The 13,711-nt window shown below is 46.8% G+C and overlaps 1 protein-coding gene across 2 annotated transcripts; it reads right to left on the reverse strand.

Moving 5' to 3' along the window:
• Nucleotides 1–237: 237 nt before the first annotated feature.
• Nucleotides 238–4,342, reverse strand: CD248 (CD248 molecule). Of its 2 annotated transcripts, XM_030219176.1 has the most exons (2): nt 2,891–4,342; nt 238–2,821 (listed from the first exon to the last, which is right to left on the reverse strand). In XM_030219176.1, the coding sequence occupies exons 1-2, from the start codon at nt 4,326–4,328 to the stop codon at nt 2,142–2,144; spliced, it is 2,118 nt and encodes a 705-aa protein (XP_030075036.1). In that variant the 5' UTR covers nt 4,329–4,342; the 3' UTR covers nt 238–2,141. The 2 variants fall into 2 exon arrangements, with proteins under 2 accessions (XP_030075036.1, XP_030075035.1); XM_030219175.1 differs by having other exon boundaries at nt 238–4,342.
• Nucleotides 4,343–13,711: the final 9,369 nt, after the last annotated feature.

A 13,711-nucleotide genomic window follows, 5' to 3' on the forward strand; every position in this document is an offset into this window, starting at 1 on the left:
CTCTCTGGTTATGTACTGCTGAATATCCTGTCAGAACCCGATGGGAACCTCTCCTACCCACTTAAAAAGCACTGAATATTGCCCCCAGGTAATTGCCGGCAGCTGATTCAGACCCGGATATTCAGAACCAGTACCCAGATAAGGGCTGGCACTGAATATCCAGGCCTAATTTCAACCAGTGATGGCCAGCATTTAAAGATGCGCTGACCGCTGCCAGTTAAGTATTACTCCCTAACCTTTGGGGGGCATCTGCAGATATTGATATTGGGGATAGGCTGTCATTTGCAACAACATAGGAAATGTCACTGATATATCTCATGTCATTGTATGTCATTAAGAAATGAAAATTAAAATGAAAAACACATTTAGTGGTGTTTTGTTTGCCAATAATTGTGCTGTTTGCAAAGAGGGCACACGCTTAACAATATGACCTCCAAAATGAAAATGAAGACTAACCAAAACAAAACAAACAGTGCTGCAAACAACACAGGAAACAAAATGAAAATCTGTGGGCTGCCCATCCCTAATTGATATATTAAAATCCGTATAATGTCCCTCACTTTGTGGTACAGTGTAGTGCAGAGACACACAAAGACACAGCTGAGGCTTTCTCAGTCAAGTTAGCTCTGCAGTTTCTTGGGTTGGAAGAAAAGGGACTTACAATGGGCTCAGATCATAAGAAGAGGGACTCGGGGGGGGGGGGGGGGGGAGCAACTTGTCAGAAGGGATCTTTTGAGACTACCTCCCTTTTGACTACCCACCCCTTCCCCACCTCCCACAACCACTGTCTTGCTCATAGGTTTGCCAGTACCACAAATAAATAAATAGTTTTTTTCTCAACGTTTGATCTGGGATAGGACTTTTGGAGACTGCCTGTCTATGTGTGTATGTGTCCATATGTATGCCTCTTTGCCTCTGGGTGTGTCTCTCTGTATATTTCTCTAAATGTATGCACATCTGTGTGTGTGCTTGCTGACTCCTGGCTCGGATCTCTGGTTGCTCACATTTCTTTTCTTTTTACAGACAGAGATGCTGAATGGAGACAGTGGAAGGCCTACACTCGGAATGTGTTCTGACCATTGCACTAATCCCCAGATACCAGGATGGGTAGCTCCTCTGCTGCTAAGAAAAAGAAAAAAAGACAGCCTGAGCTTTAGCATTAAATTCTCTCTGCAATATAAGAGAAGAAGGGAGAGTTGGTTTTTAACCAGTAAATTATGCAGTCACAGAGCAGGCCCACACATACACACACAACCACAATGGGGGAGAACCTCATCTTCATAGAAAGCACAAGAATATGCATAAATGTGCAGGGTAATCTGCTCTTTCCAGTCACTCCTTTTATAAAGAAGGCAGCTTCCTGGTTTGGTTCAGAGAAGGGGATGAGGACATGCTGCTCCCCCTTGTCAAAGGAACTGATCATCAGAAACCCAAGGAAAGACAGAAATGATACAAAATCTAATGTTAGCTGTAAATTTACTCTCTCCTAGTCTGAGGAGTCTTTCCCTCCCCTACAACACCCTCATCCCCCAAAGCTCCAGGCACTGGGGGGGGGGGGGGGGTCCATATCCCCAAGTTCCAGCTGGGAACTTGCACCACTCTCAGTTTTCTACAGGACTGGATGCAGGCAGCAGGCTCTCTCTGGGGTGCATATAATCCAGTCTGACGATAAAAGCTGCTTCTTATGGGGCAATTCCCATACATTCATGTGTCTCTGTCCAGTAATTCCTGTCTGAGATCTATTCAGGTTATTTGTTAAAAAAACAAAAAAAAACATGCAAGCAATAAATCCCAGTGGTTGCATTCACTTAGTTACTGCAAAATAGAACCAGAATCTAAAATTTGGTATGTGTCCTCTTTCTAGGTACCAACATCTCCAAGCAGAAAATAACCATTAATGTCTTGTGACAATATCACAAAGAACACATCTTATGCTTTGGCTTCCTGCTCCCCTCTGCAGCACTCTGCATGAATTTTTCATTTTTTTTTTAAATCAGAGCAGGCCTTGGCTCTGAACTGCAGAGCAGCTGAATGCACACACTAATGTCCTTAAAAGGGTTACCTTTAAAAACAGCAACACAGTGTCTCTCTTTCACTCCTTGCTTTGCCATCACCCCAGAACAGAGGTGGTGGTGGGAAGCTCAGACGCTGGTTCTGCAGGTGGTGGGATTGGCACTGCCTTTCGGGGCAGGCGTCTTGCCAGTGGCGCTGGTGACCCAGCGGTAACAGTCTGTGATGCTCTTTCGCTTGCTGGGGGCTCCGCATCGAGTACAGTACACAATACCCAAGGCTAACATGATTACCAGGAACACGCAAAGTGGCACTAAAAGAGCCACCAGGAGCCAACGGTCATCTCGCCTCTGCAGGACCTGCTGGCTGGAGTTAAAGTCCCCAGGAGTGGACACTTCCAGGGACAAAGTAGGCCTGACCCCAGCAGCCATACCTTGAAACCAATGGGAAACCTCATTCCCTGAGACCAAATTACCACGGGATGGAGATGTGCTGTGGGGTGACTGTATATCCAGACTAGTTGATCTCACTGGAGGATCTCGGCCATCTGTAGGGGTCACAGAAGCAGTGGTGTGGCTCATGGTTGGCACCAGAAAGGACTTTGGAAGAATGCCACTAGCTGATGCCTTCGGGAGCCAGATAGCAGAGTCCGGTAATCCCGCTGTCACTGTGAACTCCGCAGCAGTAGTGACCTGTGCCAGTTCTGTTGTTGTCATGGCAACTACTATCATTGGCCTGAGTCGCACTGGCTGTGTGCCTTCCTCTTCCTCTTTTTGTGTGGCTGTCAGCTCAAATTGTGCCAGGGACTCATCTTCAACTGGCATTGTGATCACAGTTGTCAGCCCAAGTTGTGCTGGCAGTTTTCCTGTTTCGTCCTCATCTTCCACTGTCATGGTTTCTTCCTCAGAGGCCCATTCAGCAGAGTCTGTGGGAGTGAGGAAGTCAGCATTATCAGGGAGGTGTGGTGACTCCTCTTGCACCGGCCGGCAGTGGATGCCATCAGCGGCCACCTCAAAGCCCTCATTACAGTAGCACTCAAAGCCACCAATATAGTTGACACACATCTGCTGGCAGACATCACGAATCTGGCACTCATCTGTATCGGTGCAGCGATGAGGATCATCCTCAGCTGGACTGAAGCCTAGGGAGCAGTGGCAGGTATATGAGCCTGGCGTGTTCTCACAGTCTTGCTCACAGGGGATATCAGCACACTCGTCAATGTCCTGGCACTGCCCGTCCTCCAGCTGGTAGCCCAGGTGGCACTGACACTCGTAGCCACCGGCAAAGTTCAGGCAGAGCTGTTCACATGTGCTCTGGGTGCATTCATCCACATCTTGGCAGGAACGACCATCCTCTGCCAAACTATAGCCCTCAGGGCAACTGCAGACATAGCCTTGGTTGGCAACTAGGCAGCTGTACTCACAGGGGTTGCTCTCACAGGGATTGAAGCAGGAGTGGCCATCCTCCATCAACAAGTAGTCCTCCTCACACTCACAATAGTAGCCAAACTCCCCATCCACACATAGGTGGTCACAGTGATCACTGGATGAATCGCACCAGCTACCCATGCTCTGGTCCTGTTGCTCTTGTAAGCACCAGGGACCCTCTTTGGACCAGCCGATAGTGCCATCTTCCTGTTGCATGCAGAGCACAGACACATCCACCATAGTGCCCGGGCAGGGCACAGCAGCAACTGAGCCAAAGGGCACATAGTTCAGAAGGGTGCTGACTAGGTTGAAGGGTGTGGTGTAGGTGACAGGGCCATGGGGTCCCACCTCAATTCCTGGGCACATGCCCTTGTACTGGAATTTGCAGATAAATCCATCTACGGGGATGGAACATGAGCCATCTTGCCATTTGAAGTTCTCCTGGTAGGTATCAAGGGCTGTCCCATACCCTATCACCACACAGCGGGAGGCTGGGCAGGTGCCACCAGTTGGTGCCTCTGGTCTCAACCAGTTGGTGTACAGAGTGTCCTGGTCACCTGTGGTCCAGGTGAAGCCGCGCAGTGGCCGGTTGGGGGGACACTGTCGGGGCTGCCTCTGTAATCCAATCCAGAACCTTAGTCGGCCTTGTTCTGGCATTAGCCCCAGCCCAAGCAGGAGTTCCTCTATCAGCATTGCCTCTTCTGGTCGCTTTACAGTGGCCAGGTTGCCACCTCGGTCCCGGCAGCTGCGCCAGGAATCTAGGAAGCTCCGGCGCTGGAAGTAAACAGCGTAGCAGCCCTCAACGCCACAGAGGGCATCTGTCTCTCTCAGTTCCTGTGGCTGCGTGGCCAGGAGCAGCCCAGAGGCAAAAATCAGACTGAGCACCAGCATCCTTCCTCCCTTGCTGGTGGCTGGAGAAAGAAAGTCTCTTTTGCAGAAAAATCTCTGATATTGTAGACAGAGGGTAGATGGATGGGTGGGAGGTGCAGGAGAGGCGGCATCCAGTCCCTAAACTTATGTGCTATTACTTCAAGTCCTCCCACCCCTTGCCTTGTAAGGAAAGATTTTGCTTTTTTGCCCAGACACCTCCCTGCTGTCTGCCACCCTGGGGAGGGAGAGACTACACTTCTTTTAATTCAGGAAACATTTCAAGAAACAAAGAGAGAACAAGAGGACAGGGAGGGTGAGGATGAGGAAGAACGGAGAAAAGAAAAATAGGAGAAAGGGGAAAAAGAACAAAGGAACAGAGAGAAAGAAGGAAATAAGAAAAAAGGACAAAGGAACAGAGAGTGAAAAGATGAAATAATTAAGAAACCCCAAAACTCAGCTCCTATCTGCTTCACCCGAGTGAGGAAATGAGAGACAGATACTGGAGTGAGGGATTAGGAGGAGACACACACAGATAAAGTACACATACACATACACAAATATAGAGGCAAGCAGACACACACACATAGAAATGCACAAGACACACAGACACAGAAATATGTACACATACAGAAGTACACAACCAGATAAAGGCACATATGACACACAGACATATACACACACAGAAATACAAAAATATAAAGAAATGCATATATATATATATATACACACACACATATAGAAGTGCACAAACATATAGAGACACACAGACACAGAAATACACACCTTACTGAGAAACACAGAGAAATACACACAGAGAAGTACACAACCAGAGACACATATGACATACAAACATATAGAAATACGTACATGTAGAAATCTAGAAACACACACACACACACATAGAAATGCACAAACACATAGAGATGCACACATATACACACACAGAAACACACACCCATGCAGAAATACACTGCCATATACAGGCACACACATATGCACAAATGCACAGACATACAGAGACACATGCACACATAGAAATATACTAACATATGGACACACAGAGAGAAAAATAAAAACATATACACACATGTACACACAGATGGAAATGCACAAACCTACAAAGACGCATACATAAACACAAAACTACACATCACACAGAAGTATGCAATGATATATAGCAACACCCACACACAAATACATACAAACATACAGACACAAACACAGACACATCTAGCAACCAGTGGGATAACTACTATGGAGCCCCCATAGATTGGGCCCTGGACCCCCTGCTGACGACCCTCTCAACCCCCCCCCTCCCGCCGCCAACCCGCCATCAACCCACCATCGCCGTCTGCTACCTTTGCTGGCGGGGGACCCCAACCCCTGCCAGCCGAAGTCTTCTTCCTTCGTTTGGTTTCCGAGTCTGACGTCCTGCACGTTGTACGTGCAGGACATCAGACTCGGAAACCAAACGAAGGAAGAAGACTTCAGCTGGCGGGGGTTGGGGTCCCCCACCAGCAAAGGTAGGGGACAGCGGGGATGGTGGGGATGGCGGGTGGGGGTCGAGAGGGTTGTCGGCAGGGGGGGTCAAAGTTGTTCGTGGTGGTGCTGGCAGCGGCAGGGGGTGTCGGTAATGGCGTGCAGGGGGGTGTTGGCAGCACTGGGGGGGGGGCTAAAATGTGCCCCCTCACCTCGTGCTCTGGACCCCCCTCCCGCCGAAGTCTGGCTATGCCCCTATAGCAACATACACGCACAGAAATATACAACCATACAGAGAGAGACACACACACACACACACATAGAAATGCATAGATTCATCAAAGACACATAAAGGATTACACAACTATACAGAGATGAATACACACACAGAAATACACAAACATATAGAGACACATGAAGAAATATAAGACATATACACACAAAGAAATGAAAATACATGAAGAAAGAGAAAGAGACAGAAATACACACATGCAGAAATACATAACTATACAAAGACACATATACTCAGATATACACAAACAGACACACACACATACACACTGAGAGAAATACAAATGACACACATACATACAGAGAGAAATATCCAGAAATATAAAAGGCACACAGCACAAAGAGAAATACACAACTGTACAGAGATGCACGCGTGCACACACACACACACACACATACATATACTGGGAGACATCAAAGCCACACACAAAAGTACACAATTATACAAAGACATGTATGAAACACAGAGATATATACACACACAGAAATATAGAAACTTATACAAGCACACACATGGAAATGCACAAACAGAAACACACACATCCATGCAGAAATATACAACCATACAAAAACACACCCCACACAAATACACAAAGACTCACATGAACACAAATCACACACACATACACCAAGAAATATCGAAGAGACACAATACAGACAGAAATACATAATTGTATGGAGATACACCCACTCACAAAGAGACAGAGGTATCAAAGAGACACAGAATTACACAACTATACAAAGACACATATGACACACAAGAGATATATACGCACAGATATATACACAAACATATAGCCAGTGGTGTGCTGGAGCCGGCTCGCACCGGCTCGCAAGAGCCGGTTGTTAACTTTGCTCGGCTCTTGCGAGCCGGTTGTTGAAACGCGCGAGCCGGCTCTTCTCCTCCCTCCCGATCCGGTCCTGTCTCTCCCTCCCGATCCCTCACGTCACCGACCCGACCTGACTCTCCGCATTCTTCGGGGCACCCGCTGCCAGAACTGACTCTCCCCCACTGGCGCTGCCGGTTCGCACTTTAAAAATGGCCGCCGAGACTTCCAGAGGCGGCCTCGCGAGACTTCTGCTGAAGTCTCGGCGGCCATTTTGAAGCGCGAACCGGCCGGCAGCGGCAGCGGCAGCGCCAGTGGGGGAGAGTCAGTTCTGGCAGCGGGCAGGCAAGACTGCCTGCCCCGAAGAATGCGAAGAGACAGGTCGGGTCGGTGACGTGAGGGATCGGGAGGGAGGGAGCGGATCGGAGAATTCGCCAATAACTCAGGAGGGGGTGGCAGGGGAGAGAAGGGAGTCGCTGGGCATTTGTGGATGGGGGGGAAAGGAGGGTCACTGAGTATGGCTGGGTGCATGCAGGGCAGGGGAGAGGAGGCAGGAGGGTCATTGCTGGACATGGGTGGATGGAGGGCAGGGGAGAGGAGGGTGACTGGGTATGGGTGCATGCAGGGCAGGGGGAGAGAAGGGTCACTGGATATGGGTGGATGGAGAGGGGGGGAGAGAGAAGAAATGCTGAACGTGAATGGAGGGGAGGGAAGAGTGAGGAAGGAGATGAGATGAGGGAAAAGAAAGAGAGGAGAAAAACTGCACATGGGTGAAGAAAATAGGCAGAAGCTGAGGACCAGAAATGAAGAAGAAAGGAGGAAAGGAAAGAAATAAATGGAAAGGAAGCCCTGGAAATGGAGTTAAGAGGACAGATAGCAGCAGAATCGGATACTGGGCCAGCATGATCAGAAAAACAGTCACCAGACAACAAAGGTAGAAAAAAAAGCATTTTATTTTCATTATAGTGTTTGGAATATGTTCACTTTGAGAATCAGGTGCTCAACATTAAAAGTTTATATTTATTTACTTATTTATGGCATTTTATCGCACATTAAACATGAATTAGATTGGAACCTGGGATCATTTTTTTTTTTTCCTGGAGTAATGCATTGTCCCCCCCCCCCCCCAGGCTCTCTCCCCGGCTATAGCCAGCTCTGCAATCTGGGGGGGGGGGGCGCAGAGGGGGATGAGGGGTGCAGAGGGGGACGGGGGGGGCGCAGAGGGGGACCGGGGAGAGAGCCTGTTGTTAAACATTTACCAGCACACCACTGCATATAGCATACACACACATGCAAAAAAATACAAATATACACACATGGAAATGTACAAATATATAGAGACAGACACAACTACAGAACCATACAAAGACACACAGAGAAATACCCAAATATAAAGATACCCACATACCAATACAAATGACACACATACATACACACAGACAGATAAATATCCGGAAATATCAAAGACACTTAATACAGACAGAAATGCACAACTGTACAGAGACACATGCACACAGAAATAGAAAAATGCATCAAATACACACACAGAATTACACAACTACACACACAGAATTGCACAAACAGTACAAAGAACTTGCCTTGAGTTTAGCCTCTCATCTATTTATCCCAACTGACTCTGTACCACCCATCTTGTCCCCATCTGTATATCTGCACTTGGCCCCCTCAGCTATTATTCCTGCCAGAATTCTGCACCAAACAAAATCTAAATTCTGCACACAAAATAGCCCGCTCCCTGAACAAAGATACCATCCATATTTTCCCCCAGCATCCATATTTTTTCCAGCCCCCTCCCTGCACCCACACATAGCATCCACCTTTACTGCCCCCTTCCCTCCCTTCCTCCACCCACATATAGCATCCACCTTTTTTACAGCCTGCCTCCCTTCATCCACACACACATACACATAGCATCCACCTTTTTTTACAGGCCACCCTCCACCCATAGCATCCACCTTTTTACAGCCCTTCCCTCTACCCACCCACACATGCGGCCCACTTTTTTTACAGCCCCCAATGTCCACATCATCCACTTTTTTTACAGCACCCTTCCCCCCATAGCAGCCACCTTTATTTTTACAGCTCCCTCCACCCCACAGCAGCCAACTGTTTTCTTACAGCCCCACCCCACACTCATATAACATCCACCTTTTTTTTACAGCTCTCTCCCTCCCTGCACCCACATTTTTTAATTCAGTCGCCCCTGTACTCACCAGTGAGGCAGGAATAGGAGGAGATGCATGGGAGTACCTCTTTGGGGCAGGAAAGAACCCCACTCTTTCTTGCCCGCTTGCCACTGCTCTGGGCCAGTGCCACTGTTTTTTCCAAATGGGCTGTCTCACATGATTACCGCTTGACAAATCAGCGGCCAATTTAAAAAAGCAGCGGCGCTGGCCCAGAGCAGCGGCAGCGGGCAGGAAAGAGTGGGGTTCTTTCCTGCCTCCGACATGGCCTCTAGACCACCAGGACTACTCAAGTAGGCTCAGAGGCAGGCGGCACCAAGGCTCGGGGCAGGCAGGCAGGCAGTGGCAGTGGCAAGACTAAGGCTCGGGAGAGCAGGAGGGAGCCAAGCAAGGTTTTAACGTGTGCTAGGGAGGCCGGTCAGAGTGCAGATTCTGTGCAAAAATGTAGAATTCTGCACAAATTCTTCACTCCGCTATCACACAGAATTCCGACAGGAATAAGCTATATGGTAAACTGTATTGTAGAAAATCATTTGCATCATATCGATGCCATTTGGATGTTCTGATGTTTGCTTGTTAGATCTTTTTTTAGTATTATGCTGACATTGCATTAAATCTCTGTTATTTGAATTTCAGTGCTGTTAAATGTGTGCATATTTTTTATACTGTTTCATTGTAGTCCTATTAGGTTTTAATTTGCTGTTCTCAAGTTTACTTCATTTGTTGTATTTGTTTATATGTGGTCATTTTTACTATTGTTATGCTGTTAACAAAATTGTAAGTTTATGTTAAACTGTATCTGCTGTACACCACCTTGGGTGAATCTCTTCATAAAGACAGTTCATAAATCCCAGTAAATAAATAAACATATAGAAACACAAATATAGAAACTAGGGATGTAGCAAATATTCGTTTTCGATTCAATTCAGCCCCGAATAAAGCCCCAAATATATTATTCGTATCCAGCCGAATAGTGATTTAAATTCAAACATGAATAATCTGGGGCTCTACTGTGCTAAATCCTACTGAAATAAACACTTGATCTGTGATTTCACGTTGCTTCTTTTATTATTTGTTATGTTAAAGCTCAGTGCCCATTATTCATATTCGGGGTCAAATAATATTTTTCACTATTCATATTCGGCCAAATAATAAAATACAGTACAACTTTAATTACACATGCATACATGGAGATGCACAAATATACAGAGACAAACATACACTCAAACAGAAATACACCACCATACAGAGAGATCTACTCAGCAACACAAATGACACACATACATACACACACAGAAATGCCCAGAAACATGAAAAACACATAATATAGACAGAAGTACAGTACACAACTGTACAGAGACACCCAGTCACACAGATGCACTGAGCGGAGTCAGTCTGTCATATAAGGGAATTGACTCTGCTCTGCAATGGGGCAGGGCACTGCCATTTTGAAGATGTTGGCACCAGAGGCAGTATTGAGTGGGCATAGTTCCTCCTTCATTTAAAGTATGGGGTCTTGGGGAGGCATAGACAAGGTGTCGGGTGGGCGTTCCCACTAGACTACCCAGTAGGAGTAGGGATGGAGCCACTAAACTACCAGGGAATTTCTGGAAGTGGGGAGAGGGAGGGAGCTACTAGTACATAAGTACATAAGTCATGCCATACTGGGAAAAGACCAAGGGTCCATCGAGCCCAGCATCTTGTCCACGACAGCGGCCAATCCAGGCCAAGGGCACCTGGCAAGCTTCCCAAACGTACAAACATTCTATACATGTTATTCCTGGGATTTTGGATTTTTCCAAGTCCGTTTAGTAGCGGTTTATGGACTTGTCCTTTAGGAAACCGTCCAACCCCTTTTTAAACTCTGCTAAGCTAACCGCCTTCACCACATTTTCCGGCAATGAATTCCAGAGTTTAATTACACGTTGGGTGAAGAAACATTTTCTCCGATTTGTTTTAAATTTACTACACTGTAGTTTAATCGCATGCCCCCTAGTCCTAGTATTTTTGGAAAGCGTGAACAGACGCTTCACATCCACCTGTTCCACTCCACTCATTATTTTATATACCTCTATCATGTCTCCCCTCAGCCGTCTCTTCTCCAAGCTGAATAGCCCTAGCCTCCTTAGTCTTTCTTCATAGGGAAGTTGTCCCATCCCCGCTATCATTTTAGTCGCCCTTCGCTGCACCTTTTCCAATTCTACTATATCTTTCTTGAGATGCAGCGACCAGATTTGAACACAATACTCAAGGTGTGGTCGCACTATGGAGCGATACAACGGCATTATAACATCCTCACACCTGTTTTCCATACCTTTCCTAATAATACCCAACATTCTATTCGCTTTCCTAGCCGCAGCAGCACACTGAGCAGAAGGTTTCAGTGTGTTATCGACGACGACACCCAGATCCCTTTCTTGGTCCGTAACTCCTAATGTGGAACCTTGCATGACGTAGCTATAATTCGGGTTCTTTTTTCCCACATGCATCACCTTGCACTTGCTCACATTAAACGTCATCTGCCATTTAGCCGCCCAGTCTCGTAAGGTCCTCTTGTAATTTTTCACAATCCTGTTGCGAGTTAACGACTTTGAATAACTTTGTGTCATCATCAAATTTAATTACCTCGCTAGTTACTCCCATCTCTAAATCATTTATAAATATATTAAAAAGCAGCAGTCCTAGCACAGACCCCTGAGGAACCCCACTAACTACTCTTCTCCATTGTGAATACTGCCCATTTAACCCCACTCTCTGTTTCCTATCCTTCAACCAGTTTTTAATCCACAATAGGACATTTCCTCCTATCTCATGACCCTCCAATTTCCTCTGTAGCCTTTCATGAGGTACCTTGTCAAACGCCTTTTGAAAATCCAGATACACAATATCAACCGGCTCCCCTTTGTCCACATGTTTGTTTACTCCTTCAAAGAATTGAAATAAATTGGTCAGGCAAGATTTCCCCACACAAAAGCCGTGCTGACTCGGTCTCAGTAATCCATGTCCTCGGATGTGCTCTGTAATTTTGTTTTTAATAATAGCCTCTACCATTTTCCCCGGCACCGACGTCAGACTCACCGGTCTATAATTTCCCGGATCTCCCCTGGAGCCTTTTTTAAAAATGGGCGTTACATTGGCCACCCTCCAATCTTCCGGTACCATGCTCGATTTTAAGGATAAGTTGCATATCACTAGCAGTAGCTCCGCAAGCTCATTTTTCAGTTCTATCAGTACTCTAGGATGAATACCATCCGGTCCAGGAGATTTGCTACTCTTCAGTTTGCCGAACTGCCCCATTACGTCCTCCAGGTTTACCGTGAAGTCAGTAAGTTTCTCCGACTCGTCCGCTTGAAATACCATTTCCGACACCGGTATCCCACCCAAATCTTCCTCAGTGAAGACCGAAGCAAAGAATTCATTCAGTCTCTCCGCTACGTCTTTGTCTTCCTTGATCGCCCCTTTTACCCCTCGGTCATCCAGCGGCCCAACCGATTCTTTTGCCGGCTTCCTGCTTTTAATATACCGACTACTAGGGAATCATTTCAGGGGTTGGGGTCAGAGAGGGGGTTAGTCATGTCAGAAAGTGGGTGCCACTAGACACCAGGGATATTTTTTCGAGGCAGGATGAGGTGTCAGGTTGAGGGGTGGTTTTGTCAGGGTGTCAGGTCAGGGATGTGAGGGGAAGGGCCAATGTAAAATGCTTATTGCCTGAACCAATCACTGCTCAGGCACTGACAGGAAAGGTAACATTTAGCAATGAGCTGCTGATTATTTTCGCAGTTTTATGGTGGCAGTATTTGCATACTCATTAATTATAGCATACTATGGTATTTTTGTAGCCCTAATTTTGCAGTGGAGTGTGGGCTCTACCACAAGGTTTTCTGTATGGGCCCTACAGTGAGAGACACAGACACACACAGATACACAGACCCAATGCAGCAAGAGCTCATAACATAGAGGTCCTGAAGAAGGGTGGGGGTGGCGATAAAGTAGCACCAGTGAGATGGGATAAGGGGGGCGGGACTGACAGGCACTTTAAACATATTCTTATATAGCTTATAAAAAAAAAAGAGAATGTCAAATTTCAACATTCACTTAGAAGGAGGCTTTTCCTGCTAAATTCAGAGGTGGGCTGGGCAAGCCGGTACCCTCATCTTCTATGGGTCCATCATGGTACTGCTATGTCATCTACTCTCAGGAGATCCAAGCTGGAGATCTGGGTTCCATTCCCAGTTAAACCTCCTGCTCCGGTGGTTGTGAGATGTGTGGAGAGGTTAGGGAACTCAAGTTCCATTCATAAGTAAGCATCCTGTTCCCTTCGCTGTGAGAGATGCAGAGAAGTTAGTGGACTTGGGTTTGAATCCCAGATAAGACTCCTGCTCCTTTGCTTGTGAGATGTGCAGCAAAGTTAGAAGACCTGGATCCCATTCCTGGCTAAGCCTCCTGCTGCTGTTGCTGTGAGTGTTGCAGAAAGGTTAGGGGATCCGGGTTCCATTTCAGGATTGTACTAGGAGATCTGGAATCCCAGTGCTCATGAACTGATGGATGTAACATGGCAACCGAGTTCTGTTTACAGGGCTGTACTCACACACATGTAGAGGGTGGA

The sequence above is a fragment of the Microcaecilia unicolor genome, chromosome 11, assembly GCF_901765095.1.
Source record: "Microcaecilia unicolor chromosome 11, aMicUni1.1, whole genome shotgun sequence".
Classification (NCBI taxonomy): Eukaryota; Metazoa; Chordata; class Amphibia; order Gymnophiona; family Siphonopidae; genus Microcaecilia; species Microcaecilia unicolor.

What these genes read in the sequence shown, in the direction of transcription:
- CD248 (XM_030219175.1), bottom strand. Translation starts at nt 4,328, where the DNA reads ATGCTGGTGCTCAGTCTGATTTTTGCCTCTGGGCTGCTCCTGGCCACG.